A 19,530-nucleotide genomic window follows, 5' to 3' on the forward strand; every position below is an offset into this window, starting at 1 on the left:
CTCTTGCCATGGCAAAGACCATCATATCAAAAATGAGGAATGCTACATCTTCTTAGGAACAACTTCTTGGTACCCATTACAAATAAGTTGCCTTGGGTTTATTATGGAAATGGCTTGTGAACTGCAGTACCACTACTTTAACTTGAAAGATGTCTTTCTGTAAAGTGTTTTCACAAAGCAGAGAATGCTCTTCGTTGATTAAAATAACTATTCTAGCCAAGAGTTACGAAAAATGGAACCTTCTGGACCATATGCATGTATTTTTAAGTCTTTTTTTGGAAGTAGAGAATATTTCCTTTCAGTATATCAGGATGTCTGTATACTATTACTTAGCTGCAGTGTCTGGTCTTCTCCTTCAGCCTTTCTTCTCGTGTTGCTTAAAGCAACATTGTAGTTAGTCCAGGGCTGTCAGGGCACAGACTGAAGTGATATGGCATATTTCAAATCTTCTGTTCTTCTGAACCAGATTTTTTTCCCCTTCTAAATACAGATTAATAAAGCCTGCACTACAAGAGGAACAAGGAAAGGATTTTAGTGAAGGTACTTCCTGATCCTGAAAAAGTCAGGGGGCTTCAAGCCCATCTTGGACTTCAGAACACTTCACAACTTTGTGGTAAAAGAAAAATTTAAAATAGTGCCTTTGGATTTAATCCTTTTATCCTTAATGAGAGAGTAGTTTTGTGCTCTAGAATAGGATATAAATGCTGCTAGGAATGCATCTGAATCACAGGAAGTACCTGTATTTGGAATATCTAGTAGATGCGTAACATTTATAGAAAGTGTTGTCTTAGGTTGGTGTTGGCTTTTTGTATTTTCTCTGAAAATTTATCATTCTTACTTATTGTGCCATTGTGTCTGTGTTCACTGTGAGTGCTGTTTTCTTGAGGGTGTTCCATATCTAATAATTGGCTGAAGTAGTTGACTAATGTGGAGGGTAGGCCTCAACAGAAGAATGAGAATTTGTTATATCTAATACATTTTCTAAATCTCTTCTTATAATGTCATCTTGCTTGTATAGAGTGATATTGCTCAAGTAAGGTCACATAACATTGTTGAATCACATGGCCCAAATCTATTTGTTTCCATGGCATGTGTCAAAGGACAAATAGTTAATACTTTTAAAGTGAGTAAATAAGACTCTCCTCTGATGTTTATATTTTTCAATCTATGCTACATCTCTGTTCTTTCAACAAATCACTAACAGCAGGATTTCTGAAATGCGAAAATGAATAGTTCGCTCTTTGAAAATGTCTCTTCTTCTTGGCCCTGATCATTAACTCTTGGGAGGGGACTCTGAGGGGAGGAAGTCTCAAACTGTTCCCTCATGGAGATGTCCTCTCATTTGTCATCCTAAGAGAAGCCCATCGGATCCACCTCCAAACTTGGCAGATCTATGAGGATCTGTGCAGATTCTATAGCATCAGCAGAAGGTTAGGGCTCTCTCTTCAGAGGTCCCGTATCTCTTAACTGGCTCTGTTCCCTGATAGTGCAGTGCTGTTGAATTCCTCCTGCCAGCTGCTTGCTCTGGCGAGAACTACCCAAGGTGGTGGTATTGTCACCAGAGAGTCTCCATAAGGCTAATTGGGAAACAGTGTGCCTGTTGCCTGCCCAGTCTCCACCCATGCAACACACACACACCTCAGATCTTATGGAGTCTGGGGGAGAAGACTGATGTGGAGGTGACTGAACCCCACTTCCTGCTGTGCACAGATCTAGGGGGCATGATCTGAGACCTTGTTAGGAAGCGCTTTGCTTGAATGGCGTGAAATTTAAAATGTCAATGAAAGATTCTCTTGTCCACAAAATCACTGTTTTTAAGCACCCTTGTTATACATTAAACAGAATTCTGACAACCAGTACCGCTTTTGGAGGTAATGGCAACTTTATTTCTTAACCTTTAATATTTAGATCTACTTCTCAATTAATCATTGTTCTCCTTCTTTACTGATTTTTAAAAAAAATCAGTTTAATCACAAAATGTCAGCTTCATCCTGCTTCAATTTGAGGAGTCCTGAATTCTTGGGGGGAATGGATCAGCATTCACCTCTCACTCCTTTTCAGTACATGGCCTAAGCCAGGAAAGCTAATGAACCAACCAGCGGACCAAATTCGGTGATGAATCCTGGTCATGTGACACCTGAGCATGTTGCGCATATGCTAAGAAGAAGACTGAATTCTTGTTATCCCAATTATTATTTATGGATGGAATTTTTTTTTCTTGTATGGTAATTTGGTTTTTATAACAGAGAATTTATGGTCTTTGGATCATAGATTCTGGTGCCGTGGTCTATATGGTATACCTTATTAAAGCAGAACTTGAGAATTGCACTTAGCTTCTCAAACAGCTAAAACAGCCTTACGTTAAATAATCTCATTCTCTAAAAGATCTGATGTGCATATTTTATTTAAAAAAAGAAAAAACCCTTCAGTAGGTGACTGGTAGTGAAAGTGTGTGTGAGTGCATGTGTGCATAAGTGTGGAAAGGGTGCCCAACTTCTACCCACTCCCCATGTGCAGACTATGGATCCTGCATGCATGTGCACTCACACGTGTGCACGCATATTTACCACCAGTCACCTGCTGATGATTTTTTTAAAGTGCTAGAATGCTGAAGTAGAAACATCCTTCTACTAATAAAAATTGAAAAACAAAAACAAAAGGGATGATATTCGACAGAATGCAACTCTTGTATTTTTCATTCAATTTCTAGAAGATAGTATGTGATTGAAAAGATTGGTCAGTGGATTTCTTGGCTCAGTTGGTTAATGCTGACAGGCTTGCTGGCTGGCTAGAGATTACTTGCCTGTAGATGCCAGATCTTAAATGCCGCATCTTGCTGGATTCCTACTGCTTGGTGCCCAGCTGCAAGGGTGAGGGAAACACAGGCCTTCTTGTCCAGAGCATGGTGGCATCTGGAAGCCAAAGCCAGAAGCAAGCAGTTGCTTTCTTCTGATGCATCAGGTTATGAAGATGATGGTCTGATTGGTTCCTATTCCTTGTAATTCTCCTCAAGAATTTCTTGGTGAATCAGACAAGGGCACTCTCCCTTTAAAAGTCATTGGCATCATCCAGTGGGGCTTGATTAGGTCAATGTACGCAAAGAAAGATCCTTCCCTTCAATTCTGGAAAGTCTTCAAGATGCTTCAGGGGGTTGACATTACGAGTCCACTGATTGGCGAAGTTGATGTCAGCTTCTATTGATCACGAAGTATACCAACCATCCTATAAAAATTCTAACTCCAACTCCCAATTTTGGAGGAGGGCACAGAAAAAAGCTAGCGAAAGGTTTGAAGCAAAATAATAGTCATTCACACTCAGTCGTGCACACAAAATCCCTTGTTCATCTGTTCCATAGACAGGTAGTTAACGTCACTTCTTTATATTTTGGAACTCATTAGCCATGAATATTTCATTTTTGAATAGGATTTGTGATGAACAAAATCTGAGTAAATCATTGGATTAGCACTTTCAGAGTAAATCTATGTACTCTTAAAAATCATGATTGAGTTCAGTTTTCCTATGTAGGCTTATCTTCCTCACATATTTTTATTTAAGAAAACATAGTGTGAGAACTTTTCACACATCTTTGTCACAAGTACGGTATAGTTTGTAATGCACTAAAACAAAAAATCCACATACACCTTTTGCATTGTAGTTAGAATTCAGCCATGACCTGAAAAATCTGCATAGGTGGCACTGGGATTTAAATGACTAAGAATTGTTTATTTGATAAATATTTGACTTGAATGTTAATATTATCCATGATAGATTCTTATTAATACGTTTGTCTGTGAACTTGGAATGTAAATTTGTTTTATTGTACCATGGGCAAGGCATTTCACACAGGAAATTCTAGTTTCTGGCCTCGAGTGGACAAATGGATATTCTGTGCAATGCATTTCTATATGAGATGGTAAAAATTCCTTATCTCCACATTTTCTCCATAAGCATCTGCCACTCAGCAAGCTGACTGATTTATTTGGCCTGTATGCATCACATAAGAACATATAAGAACACAAGAATGGCCGTACTGGGTCAGACCAAAGGTCCATCTAGCCCAGTATCCTGTCTACCGACAGTGGTCAATGCCAGGTGCCCCAGAGGGAGTGAACCCAACAGGCAATGATCAAGTGATCTCTCTCCTGCCATCCATCTCCACCCTCTGACAAACAGAGGCTAGGGACACCCTTCCTTACCCCTCCTGGCTAATATCCATTAACGGACTTAACCTCCATGAATTTATCCAGTTCTCTTTTAAACACTGTTATAGTCCTAGCCTCCACAACCTCCTCAGGCAAGGAGTTCCACAAGGTGACTGTGCGCTGTGTGAAGAAGAACTTCCTTTTATTTGTTTTAAACCTGCTGCCCATTAATTTCATTTGGTGGCCCCTAGTTCTTGTATTATGGGAACAAGTAAATAACTTTTCCTTATTTACTTTCTCTACATCACTCTTGATTTTATATACCTCTGTCATATCCCCCCTTAGTCTCCTCTTTTCCAAGCTGAAAAGCATACTGTAGCATCTAGCATTTAATAAGGATGTTTAACCTTGTCCCAGTTATTATATGTTGAGACTACAGAAGAAATATTCATAAACTAGTTATAGCACATTAGTTCGCTGTGTAACATGATGTACAGATTAAGATGCTGTTTTCCAAGATTACCACAAATCTATATGTAATCTAATTATTTTTCAAATTTTAGAAGTTAGATTTCTCTAGACTCATAGCTTTCCTCTGGTATACAATATTTTTCTCTCTCATAGGCACTTGCTGCTCTATGATCCATTACAACTGGGTTTATAATGAAATATAATAAAGAAGAGTAAGTCACTAAAATATGTATGTACACTGCTCTTTCAGTGCTTTTTTCTGTGTTCACACTTTATTGGCTCTTTTTCTGTCATCCCTTTTTTTCCTTTCTGCACAGGATTATTTGTTGCTTTGGTGCATACTCTAGATTCTTGGATGCATCTCTTTCATTGATGCTTTCTTTTTTTAGGTTTTCTTCCTGCATCTCCAGGAAAGAAGTTCAGTGGCTTCAAATAACGTGCCTGTGGTAGAAAAGTTTTAGTCATGGATGAGCATTACGACTGTGTCCGCTGCATTGTAATTGAGCAGATCTGTCTGTAAATGTCATTGAGTAGTCACGTTTTGTGGGAAATAAGAAATTCCTCCTGGAAGCTCCCCAGAGGGACTCCAGGGACTGTTTAGTATCGGACTTATATTGCTTCAAAGGATCAATCCCTGAAACAAAAACCCAAATCAAGCTCTTCCACTGAGCACCAGGACTTACTGTTGATACAGATCCAACCTCCCAGGTTGCCTCAAAGCAATGTGCACTAACAGCATCATAAATTCAGGTGTCTTGAAGAGGTGGCATTGATGCTGCCTCAAATTGGTAGTAAATTAGCTCTGGTTCTTGAGAAGAAATCTCAACAGCTGACTTGGATTGAGAGCCAATTGCCTTTCACTGTGCCACTGTTGAAGCACAAGACAGGACTTGGAAACAGATTCAGGGAACTTCTGGGGCAGTGTATGATCTCAGACCTAGTTAGATTCATCAGGTTTGTTTTTAAGGCTGCCTCAGCAACAGTCTTATCCTCAGCGCGTAGCTGGAAGATCCTTCATCAAAGTCTGTCAGAATTCTTGTGCAAGAGTTTGCTCTTTTCACTAATGTTGATGCCTGACTCTGAGAGTTGGCTGTATCAGTAGGATTGCTGGTCTTGATGCTGAGCGTCTAGGAGCAATCAGAAGCATCATTTGTCAAGTCAGTGCTAATGGTCCTACATCTTAGTGAAGCGTAGTAAACTGCTTGAGTGCAAATGGCAATCCTATGGTAGATGGCATTGAAGATACAGAGGTTTCAGTGGCCTGTTCTTGGTGAGTTAATGATGAAAGTGTATATGGCTTATCAGATTTCCAAATGCAGTAGAAATTTTTTTCCAGCCCCTACATGGCATATTTTCCAGGAGCAAGGAGGATCTGCAAGGTGGATCTGCAAACTAATCCAAGATTCCTTTCCAAGTTGGTGATGGAATAACACCTTAATGAGCCTATCATTTTGTCAATATTCTTCCCATATGTGCCTGCCCATTCCAGTGAGGTGGTTCGTCACAAGTTTGCCATAGTATGGTCCATGTGGCTTTATTTGAAATGAAGTAAAGATCTCAGGGTCCTCTCAACTGATTTTTTTTTTTTTTTTTGGTAAACATTCTTGCCAACAATCTCAATAGATTAAATGATTATTGGCTTGTATCTCTGATTGCCATTTCTTGGCTAGCCAGCAGTTGGGTCTCATTAGATCATGCTATCTGAGGCAAAGCAGCTTCTTGCAAGCCTCAAGAATGTTTCAGTCATGGTTTTACGACAGTGTTCACTACATATTTTTTTCAAGGAACTATTTCTTGTATTTGCCTTCCAACTTAGAATCTTACTTCTCTCTGTTCCATAGAGCTGCTTCTAAAGAAGGGGTGCCTGCATTTTCCTGACCCCTGTTTTGAGATTATCCTTACTTGAACTGGCCAAAATTTTGAAAGGTTTCTTTTTATGAGGATATATCCTAGAGGTGCTCTTTGTTCGAGTCATGTTTGTTTGGAGGCCTCATTCTTTCTCTTGTATAGAAAAAATAGATTCTTGTTAGCTTGTTACCTGTTGGGTATTGATCTATGTTTTTATGACTGCCTGAGGCAATGTTTTATTGTTTGTTTTTATTTTACAATGTTCCTTAAAGAACTTAGCCCAACAGTATACTAAGAATTTATAAGAAGGGAGAATCGCTTGACTGTAATTCTCCTTCTTTGAACATATGCATGATTCACATTCCTCAATCCTACACCAAATTAGAGGATGTTTTTGAATTGATGTACTGTTGAACATTGTAGTTTTTATCTTGACAAATTTTTGTTTTTTGTTCATATAAGAGACATTTCAGTTGGTTATGTGTTAGGAGCAGGAATTGACTGGAAGGTTGTAGAGGCAGTTGTTGGCGTACATTGGCCAGGGTGTCAAAAAATCTGTATGATGCCTGCTGCTACAGTATCCTGTAAAGGCCAAAAAGCCTCTGAGCTAGGTTAGTTTTGCCTTCATGTTGGTAGCTCAAGACACAAGAGTGAGAATCCTGTATGAAGGTCTCTTTTTAAAGAAGCAGATTTAGAGGTGAGTAATTTCCCCCTCTTTAATTTTTATTTAATTTAACAGTTGGTCTAACCAATTGTTAAACTGTATTATTTGAAAAAGAGTCAGCTGTCTTAAAACAACTTTGAAACTTTCACTATATATGTAAGTAATTATAGTGATCACATTAGAATCTCTACAACTTTATATTTGCATAAATAATATTACTGCAGTGTTCATGATAGTCCTTGGTCTTGTTATAAGGAATACTGTGGTAATGTTAATTACTTGCAAACAGTACTGGTGAAGATTTTAATGATGACCACTTCATTATCTATCTATTTATTTTATTTATTTATTTGTATTATAGGAACACTTAAGAGAGCCAGACCAAAATTACAGCCTGTATTTACTAGGCATGGTACATACTCCCAGTAAGAGACAAGATCTTTTTTCATGAACCTTTATTTTTTTTTTAATTGAACCTAATGGGGAAACCTAGGGGGAAATCCAAGAAACAGTGCACTGTCTTGCTATGGAGGAGGAGTTTCTAAGAGGACTTTATTAACAGTGGATTAGGCCACACCTCACTGATACTTCTGAGGTAAAATGCTCTGACTGCAGACTTTTTTCTTCAGGGTCTTACTGGCCAATCAAAACAGGAGAGAATTTTTAATTTTTTGAAGGAAGATATTGTGATGTTGCACTCCATAATGTTTTATTGATATATGCTTATGAGTGTGAATATAATGTAACTAGAATATGCTTAATGCGAAAGGTCTCTTGTAAGGTATCATTACAAAGCTTATGATCTACTGAGTGTGTTCATCCTATTTGTTTGCATGTATTATTTCTATGTCTGAAGTTAGGAAAATAAGATATAAATTTGTATTACTGATGTAAGCCCATTAAGTGGAAGCCATTAAGGGTGCTTCAGAATCAGTGACCTGTAAATGGCCTTCCTGTGTGCGTGTGGGCCAGCCCATGGGTAATGAAGAATGAGGTCTCACCGGTCATGTGACCAGGTCACATGATTCGGGAATCCATCTTAAATCTGGTACTTTTCCATTTAGAAAGAGGGGTGGGGACCCAGAGAGACAAAAGATTCCCGCCTTGTGCCTAAGCTATAAAAGGGGGTGGACAGAACAAAGCGGGCTGCCAATCATGAGAAAGCCCCTAGTTACCACCTGAGCTGGAACTAACAAGGACTGCACCAGGGGAAAGGATTGGGCCCAGACTAGGAAGGAGTCTAGTCTGTGATGGAAGCTTATTGGAACATCTCTGAGGGTGAGATTTTACCTGTAAACAGTTTCTTAATATATTAGGCTTAGACTTGCGTGTTTTTGCTTTATTTTGCTTGGTGATTTACTTTGTTCTGTCTGTTATTACTTGAAACTACTTAAATCCTACTTTTTGTACTTAATAAAATCACTTTTGTTTATTAGTAAACCCAGAGTATGTGATTAATACCTAGGGGAGCAAACAGCCGTGCATGTCTCTCTATCAGTGTTACAGAGGGTGGACAGTTTGAGTTTACCTTGTATAAGCTTTATACAGAGTAAAACGGATTTATTTGGGGTTTGGATCCCATTGGGAACTGGGTGTCTGGGTGCTGGAGATAGGTGACTTGCTGAGCAGTTTTTGATTAAAGTCTGCAGCTTTGGGGGGCGTGGACCAGACCTGGGTCTGTGTTGGAGCAGGCTAACTTGTCTGGGCTCAACAAGGCAGGGTTCTGGAGTCCCAAGCTGCCAGGGAAAACGGGCTCAGAGGTAATTCTCCTTGGGACATCAGGTGACAGTCCCAAGGAGATATGACTTAGTTTACCCTGAGGCAGTGCCACAAAGAAGTGCTCTGAATGATGAGAGTAGGATAACTGCAAATTGCTTCTTAAATGGAGGTAGTTATTACAAGTTTTTACCTTTAAATTCAGATTATAAGACCTTTAGATGGTGCCAAACTACCTCGATGTTTCATGTAGGCAGTTGTGTTCCACACTGGTGGATGTCATTCTGCATGGTGATATTGTATAGGTGAAGTAAGTCCTGTGTAAATGTGATGTCTCGTAATTAATCTAGAATTTTTTTTGCAGTTAATGATACTGGGTATGTGATTTGAGGGTTGGAGTTAAGTTGCATTCTAAAATGGTATGCAATTATTATTAGTCACTGTTGTAGTATGTGCATAACTTAATTATGTCATATATACTGAGAATAAATTCTTCAGCTCTACTGAAGTAGAATTTAAAAAAATATTAAACAAACATCCAGGCACAAGAAAATACAACATATATTGGTGTAATTGTGTTTTTCTTCTGAGACAACTTTTCCCCAATAAGTTAACTCTTCCATAATTAACTGTAGTTAAAATCCAGTGAATTGTCTACATTCTGAATTGTGATTTTAGTTTCCCTCCTTTCTATTCAAAAGGAGAATCTAAATGTGAAATATAAAACAAGTATTTAATAAAACTAATACTAAATTCTTAACCCTTAAAACCATGTTGCATATGGAACGTCGGTCTGGGAATAAAAGTTAGTATATACCCAGAGTGGTGAAACCCTTTATTTATTGAGTGGGACTTCTTCAGCTGGTCTCTGAAACTTTATTACTTAAGTTAATCTTTCCCCTACTGTCAGTTGGCAAGTGGAATGTTCCATGGTGCCTGGTATGAAGCTGTACTTTTTCTAAAATAAGTTAGCAAAGCCAGAGGTTGTAAACTGACTAGCTGGCCAGTGGCCATTTATGATTACCCTGTTGCTCCTGTTCTTCTCCATGCTCCCTCTCATTCCTTCTCTTCTCATCTTTCTTGCCTTTCTAGTTCATCGCTTTTTCCCAGCTGTCCTTTCTGCCTCATCTTTCTGGCTTACCACAACTCCTTGTTGTCATCCAACTCTCTCCTGTGCTTAGGAACTTGCCCAGCAGTTATTACTACCTTCATCTTCTTATTCTGTAACTCTAAACTTATTCCTTCTTCCCCTTCCCCCACACACAATCACATATTGAGGAAAATAATCGGAGTTATGCTGTTATACCATGCCTTGGAGATTTTAGTATTCCATATACTTAACTTCACATGCCATGTTGTCTGTCCATATAGCAAGGAAATACTCCTATAACTTGGGCTTGTAGCCAGTCAACTTGTAAATTGTCAGGTCTGTATTTTCTGGTGAATACGTTTATCAATCCAATGTATGGTATTTTGCACTTTTCATAATAAATATGTTATGTGGAAAGATTACATACACACAGACATGTTTTACAAATAGATACAAAGTTCCTGGAAATATTTCCATGCAGTATTTATGATAATAGTTAAGCATGTAACTTTGAAGACATAAATGAGTATTGATACTTTAAACTGCATTCATATGATCCTATGGAAAAAGAATGTATATTCAATCTCTTTATAACCAGATTTCATATGATTCATATGGAAAAAGAATGTATAACCAATCTAGTTATAACCAGAATGTATATCCAATCTAGTTATAACCAGATTTCAATAAAGGCTATTATTTTTCCTATCACTGTTTCCCCCCCCCCCCCAAACCCACTGCTGAGGCTGAAAGTTATTTCAAAAACAAAGATCTTAACAAATTCTTACTAAAATGTTTTAAAATCTTTGTCTTTTGATTCTTTTGCCATTTACACTGAACCCAATAGGAAGCTATCCTCCTTATTTTACGTAATTTATAAATAAACAATGCAGAATTGAACAGTGAACAAACTTTTACTCTTGGTGTTCAATAATTCAGTCTTTTAAAATATATTTCCATTGAGGGCAATCTTTGCATTAAGACTGTATTTGGCTAAAAAAAATTCCTAAGCATCTCATTTTCTAAACGTATATAGAATTTTTGTGAGTACCATAAGATATGTCTTTCTGTCTAAAGCCTATGAGAAAGAATAGCATTAAGAAAGGTGTCCACTGTTTTTCCTGTTTACAGTTTTCATATATTTTCATTGTATGTATATATATATATATATTATAGTTTTAATTATTCCACTTATATAATTAGTGTGAAATAATACAATAACTTGAAAAGAAAAAATATTTTCATAAAGATAATATGGCAAAAATATTTTTGCAGGTACCTTTTGGTTTATAATCCTACAGAACAGGAGCGGTTCTCTGTGGTTTCAATCTATGTGAATTCACCCAAAGTTAAAGTATTATCTCCTTCGGGGAAACCTGTTATGGTCCAGATTAGTGGAGTATGGGATGGAACAACTACAGTATCACATGAAGCATATCAGGTATGTCACTTGAAATAAAAAGTGTAAGTTATACTGATTTGCACTTAGATATGTACTATAGCTTCACATTAGAGGAGAAAATAAAATAAAGAGAACTAGACTTCATATATATGAATCATACCAATTTTATAAAGAAGATTCTGTGTGTGAGAGAGAGAAGGAATAATTAAATCATTTTGGTCTTCATTTAGGCCTAAGAAATACAGTAGCACCAACTTTCTAAACTTCATTACTTTTTGTGATATTACCAAAGCTTAATACTGGATTAAGTGTTTCAGTAATGAGCCTCATTTTGAGGAATTTATTATTTGGTATCATTTAAAATTCCTTTGGGTTGAAACTTAGAGTGTATGTGTTTAACTAGAATTTTTTCCCCTAACTTTTCTGCAAGTGCATTGATCTCTGTATCTTGTTTACATTTCTGTTTATCCATGTTTGAGTCAGAAAAGTGGATATGTTGAAATATTTGTTTTAAAGTTGTTGAAAATTGTTTGAATAGCAGCTGCTGTGTACATGTGTTAGATACTTCATTTCTTTATCCCCATTCATTTAAATGGCAATTAGACATCACAGGGATGTTATAGCCATTTCACTGCATTTCTGAGGGGCTGTATGTACTTGAATTCGATGTCCTGGTTACAAGTAGAGCCCTGAGGCCAATTTTGAAGTGTTTCAAGTAATGATTTTTTGTAACTTTTCCTTTTTAATAAATAGTCTTACACATACAAGGATTTTTCTTTTACCCCAAAATAACAACAATATCACAGATTCAAATCTTAGTCTCTTAGAACTTCACAGAGCAGTGGAATGAAAACTCCCATCCTTTGGAAGGCTATGTTTTTTATAGTGTGCAGTGTATCAGGCCACACTATTAAATGTATTTTGCTTAAGGGAAACTGTTTCTATTAAAAATAGACTATAGCTCCTCCTTATGCGAGGATTAAAGACTCAAGCCAAGGAAATAGGGCCCCTTTCTTACTAAGTGAGAGGCTCAGATATGAAGACTTTTTTTTTAAGAGAAGTCTACAATGGTGGTGATAGTACTATCATTCCAACAAACAAAAAATGTTTTTTTTCCCCAAAATATGCAATGCTCGCTGTTGGAGGGAGTGTTGAGAGATGTGAACATTTACACTTTGTGTGAAAGTGAGTATCACAGAACTATTGAACTAAAGTATTAGAACACATTTTTAAAAAAAAGTAACATAAGGTGTACATTTTAAGAATCCATTGTTAATCTTTCTTGGATTACCATTTTAATTAATCAGCTTTTTGGAGTACACAGCCTTAATATCATAACTTCTGTTATGAGAAGTTCAGAAGAGAGAAAAACACTCCCCTTACTCTTTCTTGGTAGGGGAAAAAAAGGGGGGGGATGGGGGAATGATTGTAGCAGAGAAGTCAACACAGCAAATTCATACCTAACAGGGCGTACAAAGAAATATACTAATAGTAATATATGGATATAATAGTATATTAGTGTACTAAGACTAAATTTTTTTAAAATACTTGTTATTGAAAGAAATGTTGATACTAGTCGTTATATTCTTAGAAGGTCTCATACTGGCAGGATATATGCAATATAAAGGTACAGCTGAATCCTAAGAAAATAGGGACACTTTATACTTACAAGAATGTTAAACTGGAAGGCTAAAATTTGTATGCTATAGGACTTTAACACATTAGTTTGGATTGTTGGGTTCTTGTAGACATATTGATTTTCATTCATAAATACTGTACTTCAGAATTAGGATGGTTAAAAATTCTGTAAATAAAAATTTATTTAAAATAATTTCAATTGTCTTTGTAAATGAACAACATTATCACAATATCCCTTAGTGTAAGGAAGTTTAAGGAATGCCACAAATATAGTGGTAATGGTATCCAGTAGCAAAAAGCACAATTGAAAAGTTTAAGAGTTCCAATGTGGCTCTTCTGTCTTCTCTTCATCTCAGATGGAAAAAGCTCTGGGTAATGTGGACTTCAAAGAGTAATGTAGAGGTAAAATTCAGGTACAGTCAGATCCACTATCTGCTGTCCTGAAGTGGAAGAAAAAGCATAGTTTCCACCACTCTATTGACTAAGTGGAGGGGGTGTTTGGCTATAAAAGCATTATCAGAGGAGGATCTGAGATGACATTTGAGCTAAGAGGACCTTCAGATCCAAAGACTTGAGCTGTAGGGTCTTGGATCCCTAGTCCCCTGGGTCTAGACTCTGATGTAGTCTACATTTCTCTGTACTCAAGCTTGATCCTTGCCTTGGAGCCAACGCCTGCTTTTGGTTCTGTCTGATAATTCTGGGAAATTTCAAACCGTATTGCATCATAGAGATTCTTCTCAATCATCATGTGCCAGTAGTTGTATTTTACTATGAACTTCGCACTGAGATTTGTCAAAAAAAACAATGTTACATGGAGCTCTGTTCAGATGTTTACTTAGCATTACTCTTTTGATCTGGAAGCCAGATTGAATTCCTATTTCAGAATCATTTTCCTACAGTGTATATTCTTTTCAGCCCTCTTCTAAGGGGCTAATTACTGCTAATAAATCTCAAGTGTGGGGCTCTGTAGAGGCTGTTCTAGAAGGAGAAAGGAAAGTTTACATACGGAGTTCTGGGCACATTGTTTCCAGAGACCCACCCACCCTGTTTCTCTGCTGTGAAGATCTTTATATGGCTTCTAAGTAAGCAGCAAAGAATCAGTGGCAGTTTGGGCCACATTCCATTATATCCTCCAGTTCTGATCCATAATGGTATGTTAGTGTTGTGTTCCAACATTCTCTGCTTTCTAGAATATTTCTGACCCTTAGCATCAATTTTATGCTCATCTCCTTAATGTGTGGCAATATGCTCAACTCAAGATTACAGATCATATTTCTTTATAGCAATAGATTAAAAATTGTAACTGTTGTTCATCTTAGTAAACAATGATCATGCCCTTCTGAAATATTACTAATCAGATGAATAGCAGGAAAAATTTTATTTGTGATGAAATATTAGAACGTTTGATTTAATAATTTGAAATATTCTTATTAATAATCTAATACTAATTTGCGTTCTTGGAAATTTGGGCAAAATTCAGTGCTGATGTAACTGTTGAGATGAATAGAAATGCAGCAGGCATGAATTTGGTGCAGTATGTTCAGAATTTTATTTTAATGGTAGTACATTTTTAATACATTTTCTTCTTGCTCCAACAGATCTCTTTTATGGTGCACCTACCGCCTTTAGGTCTGGGAGTTTATCAGCTTTTGGAGGTTCTGAGTTCAGAAATGGTCTTGGCTGATTATAATATATATACTAGTGGAGGAAATAATGTGCAGGTGAACCCAGATAAGGTTTTCAAGATCAAGGAGATGCAAAATTCTGCAGATGACATTACTTTAGAGAACTCCTACATGAAACTATGGTTTTCTGGGATCTCAGGGCTTCTGAAGGTGTGTTGGCTCACAATTTGAAATATTGTACTTCTTATTCATAAGAATATTGATGCATAAAAACTATAAATGTGTCACCCTCTCAAATTGTAATTATTTATCTTTAGAAAATTAACACAAAAGAAGATGGCAAAAATCATCAAATAAAAGTGGAATTTGCTTGGTATGGAACCACAAGTAACAGAGATAAGAGCGGGGCTTATCTCTTCTTACCAGATGGAGAGGCCAAGGTAATAGTACTCATATTATATTTGTAAATAAAGGCTTTCATCCTGAAAGATCCCCAAACACTTTGCAAACTATGTATAGAAGCAGTAGTTGACCCACCATTGAAATATAGCTACATCTTTTGTGAAGCACCGCATTCAAATTATGCACATTGGAATTTTAACAGGACACTGAAAGTCTTAACAGAAAGTGCCATGGGATTTTCAATGACCACAAGTGGCCAAGACCTCATTTTCATATCTTATGGTAAAAGTGTATTGCAGATATTCATTAATTTTTCCTAGCTTTCCTTTCTCCCTATTTCTCTTTTTCTCCCTTTAGTCTGAGATTGGATATACTAAATTTATACATGGAATAACATAGTGAATATGCTAAACTTTTTTAAGATTGTAAGCTCGTTGTGGGATTGGCTGTTACTTATGATGTGTTTATACAGTGCCTAGCATGATGCAGCCCAACTTTCATTGAGATGTTCAGCACTACTGCAACATAAATGATGATAATAAACATAAAAGGAAGAGCAAATGACTGTCTAATTCAGCTATCATCTACTACAAACAGGCATCATTTTAGTTCAGCAATTATTTTTTTAAAAATCACATACCCTTTTCAGTTAACTCTTGTGTTTATTTTCAACTTCCTTGGAAATTCAGAAACATGCAGTGTATCTGTACTTGTTACCATGTATATTCATATTAATGAAATATTTCTCAGAATTCAAAAATATTTTTCCAGAGAAATGCTATAAACTGAATATGGTGTAGAAAACAGTTTTATAAAGGTAAATGATAGCATGCTGTTTAATATTTCTCTTCATTCTTCATTTCAGTTTTCCCTTGGAGGAACTTTAATTGCTAATGTAGGGTCAGATTGAAGCCCTTCCTGTGTGTTTGCTCAAGGAAGAAAGGGCATATAACATGTTTATTGTCCCTTGTACTGGCTAGCCATACTGTGGGTGGAGCAACTTTTGTATTCTTGCTGCTTCCCACCACCTTAGCTTTGGGGATATGTAGGGCTCACATAGGGTATATCCCACCTCCCCTCCACTCAGTTCCTCCCTCCCTTCTGTAGTGGGAAAGGCAGACTGTGACTGAGTCATAGTCAGTTTCCTGGGGCAGTGAACCAGCATGCTGCCTCGTACACAAGGCTCCTGGTAAAGTCATCATTGAACTCTAAACAATGCATCAGTCAGGTTGACATAACTACACATCTCAGTATTCTTATGAGCCCCAGTGGGAACATGGACAGATTTCTGAGGAGGAGTACAAATAATAGCACAAGCATGTAGGGACAAAATCAGAAAGCTAAGGCACAAAATGAGTTATACTGAGCAAAGGAGGTAAGAAGAAGACGTTTTTAAAATATATTAGGAGCAAGAGAAAGATGAAGGAAAATGTAGGCTCTTTACTTAGCAGGGAAGGAGAGCTAATAATGTGTGACAAAAAGGGGGCTGAGGTATTTAATGACTATTTTGCTTCAGTCTTCTCTAAAAAGGTAAATTGTGACCCAATATTTAACACAATTAATATTAACAGGGGGTAGGAATGCAACCCAAAATAGGGAAAGAACGAGTTAAAGAATATTTAGATAAGTAAGATGTATTCAAGTTGGCAGAGCCTGATGAAATTTATCTTAGAGTACTTTAGGAACTAGCTGAAGCAATCTCGGTTAGCAATTATCTTTGAGAATTCCTGGAGGAAGGGTGAGGTTCCAGAGGACTGGAGAAGGGCAAGCATACTACCTCTCTTTAAAAGGAGAAGCAAAGAGGCCCTAGAGAATTTTAGACCAATCAGCCTAACTTCAATATCTGGAAAGATACTGGAGCAAATTATTGAACAATAAGCTTGTTAGTACCTAGAGAATAGTAGTCATAAGTAATAGCCAACATGGATTTGTCAAGAACAAATCATGCCAAACCAATTTAATGGCATTCTTTGACAGGGAACTCTTCTGATGCCTGATAGTTCTTTCAGGAGTACCAAGAACTCCTGATTTTGAAAGACAATTAATACAGGACTTTAAAGGAGCTACAATAGTTAGTAACGTTGGTCAGGAACCCCTGTCAGATAGTGATGCCACACCCTTGCACTCCACTGTGAACCAGCTGCTGAAGAAAGTGTGGCAAGGACATAAAAGGCTGTTACAAGGAGGAAGGAGAAAAATTGTTCTTCTTAACCTCTGAGGATAGAACAAGAAGCAGTGGGCTTAAATTGCAGCAAAGGCAGTTTAGGTTGGACATTAGGAAAAACTTCCTAACTGTCAGAGTGGTTAAGCATTGGAATAAATTGCCTAGGGGGGTTGTGGAATCTCCATCATTGGGGATTTTTAAGAGCAGGTTGGACAAACACCTGTCAGGGATGGTCTAGATAATACTTAGTCCTGCCTTGAGTGCAGCGGACTGGACTAGATGACCTCTCGAGGTCCTTTCCAGTTCTATGAGTCTATGAAAAACCTCACCTCACTATACCAGCCTTCAAGGCAATGAGGAAAAAATATATTCTCCCCAAGGATGTATGGTCTCTCAGCTCCCCATGGGAGCTTGCGGGGAGGTGGGGACAGAGCCATAAATAGAGGGAAGATTAAACACAATTATGGTACTGCTTTCCCAAAAATTAAGCAGTGATGTTGATAATGAATTGAGCAAAAAGTTTACCAGATCATGACTGCTACATTTCACATTGTGAACTTTGACCCAAAGGTCAGGTGGAACTATGGAAAAAGGCCTCCACCCTAGATGCTTAAAGTCTATAAGAGTGTAGACCTGGCCTGGCTTCAGGTTTGGGCAACCTTTGCAGGTAAGCCAATGAAAGAATCTTTGCCCCAAGTTTGGAAGCCTGTTGGTCTGCTTTGCTGTTCCATCGAAATACTTTGGTCTCAATAGCAATAGCATTTTTAGCTCAGTGTTCTGGAGCTGAGGTTAGTTCTTGTATGTATGAAGGACCTTCAGAGACTCAGTATCCCAAAAAATTGTCCTGTTTAAAATGGACAGCTAGGCCACCATGTTTTACATAAACATAGAGGGAGACACCAGGTTGTGAATCCCTCTTTTGTGAAACAGTGCAGGTGTGGAGTATTTCGTGTCCTACAAGATGAGCCCCATCACCGTGTATCCGACGGGGAAAGAGAACACAATCACAGATAGGGCTGAGCTGAAACAGATCTTCACAAACTGGCAGATCAGATTTTCCTCTACTACAGGACACCAGCAGTGGATCTCGTCATAAATCACCCAAACAAGAATCTCTGCTTCTCATCATGGTATCAAAAAGATCATAGTAACATGATACTCTGTAAGAGGCTGTTACATGGCTTTATACTAAACTCTGTTGTTGTAAATGTACTGCCAAATTTCAGAAGAGACAATGGTTTGAAGATAGTAGCTCTTATTGCTTAGACAAGTATGGTTCTTTACTCTGTTGCAAAGGGCCATAGTCAGTATGATTCATGCTGTTGAGTCTGGTCTCAGATCGTCACTCAGAACCACAATACCTGCTTCATCACAATATGGGAGTCTTCTCCCAAAGAGCTTGCCTTCTGACATAAAGATCCATGTGCATGGTGTATCTGAGAAGGTGGTTCTTGACTTCTGAGGTGCCAGAAGGACATTTAACAGAAGGACATACAAGTCCAAGTGGAAAAAGCTTTTAGTGCAGTACAAACAAACCCCATGGACTCCCTTACTTACCTCATACACAAACTGCTTAACTATCCTGTTTACCTGCCTGGGTTTAATTTAGAGTAACAGCATCCAGATACATTTGACAGTACTTGTGGTTTATTGTGAACTGATTGAAGATAGACCAGTGTCTTTGTAGCAACTTGTCATCCAATTTGTGCACCCTTAAGAAAACCCTTTGCGGTATAGGATGTTAATGTCCTGACAAAGCTGATGAACTGCTCATTTTGAATGGCTCTGTTCCTGTGATAGCTAGGAGTGGGAGTATCAATCTGATGAGCCAAAGGACTACTTTTTGAAGTTGAAACAGACTTTAGTATTTGGTTGCAAGAGCTCATAGCAGAGTTGGATGGCAAAAAGACACACCAAAGAAGTCTTTGTGCCATCTAACTCTTCTCTGAGTTCTCAATATAAAATATGGTCTGTTTCAACTTCAAAAAGTAGTCCTTTGGCTCATTAGACTTATTTTCCCTCATGGCAATCAAGAGAGAGTCACCAGTAGGGGAAAGTTGTCTGAGAAATGGGACTGGAAACCAGCTCCTGTGACAGCCTCAGGGACAAGTTTCCCCCATTTTTTGCTTCCGAGAGGAGGGAGAGAAGACTTGTCCCTGAATCTGTCTCAAGAGCCAGACAGGCATCCTTTTTTCTTTAAACAAATTCCTTGAGCATCCAGCATAGAAAATTTTGGTCAGCAAAGTACAGATGATTCATTGGCTGGAGTCATTGCTGGAGATCAGTGAGTTCGGAGATCTGCTGCTACTACTAGCCTTTCATGCACAAGAGCTCCTCCTGTGCTGACCCCATCAAACAAGACAAAGAG

The 19,530-nt window shown here is 37.8% G+C and overlaps 1 protein-coding gene across 1 annotated transcript in view; it reads left to right on the plus strand.

Annotated features, from left to right (window-relative positions):
• Positions 1-19,530, plus strand: part of MAN2A1 (mannosidase alpha class 2A member 1) — a 209,564-nt gene that overhangs the window by 128,787 nt on the left and 61,247 nt on the right. The window contains exons 13-15 of the mRNA XM_024196940.3: positions 11,207-11,372; positions 14,570-14,806; positions 14,914-15,036. Of these exons, the coding sequence (XP_024052708.1) occupies positions 11,207-11,372; positions 14,570-14,806; positions 14,914-15,036 (526 nt within the window). The remainder of the gene's footprint in view (positions 1-11,206; positions 11,373-14,569; positions 14,807-14,913; positions 15,037-19,530) is intronic.

Source organism: Terrapene carolina, unplaced genomic scaffold (genome assembly GCF_002925995.2).
Source record: "Terrapene carolina triunguis isolate 2854851 unplaced genomic scaffold, T_m_triunguis-2.0 Scaffold69, whole genome shotgun sequence".
NCBI lineage: Eukaryota > Metazoa > Chordata > Testudines > Emydidae > Terrapene > Terrapene triunguis.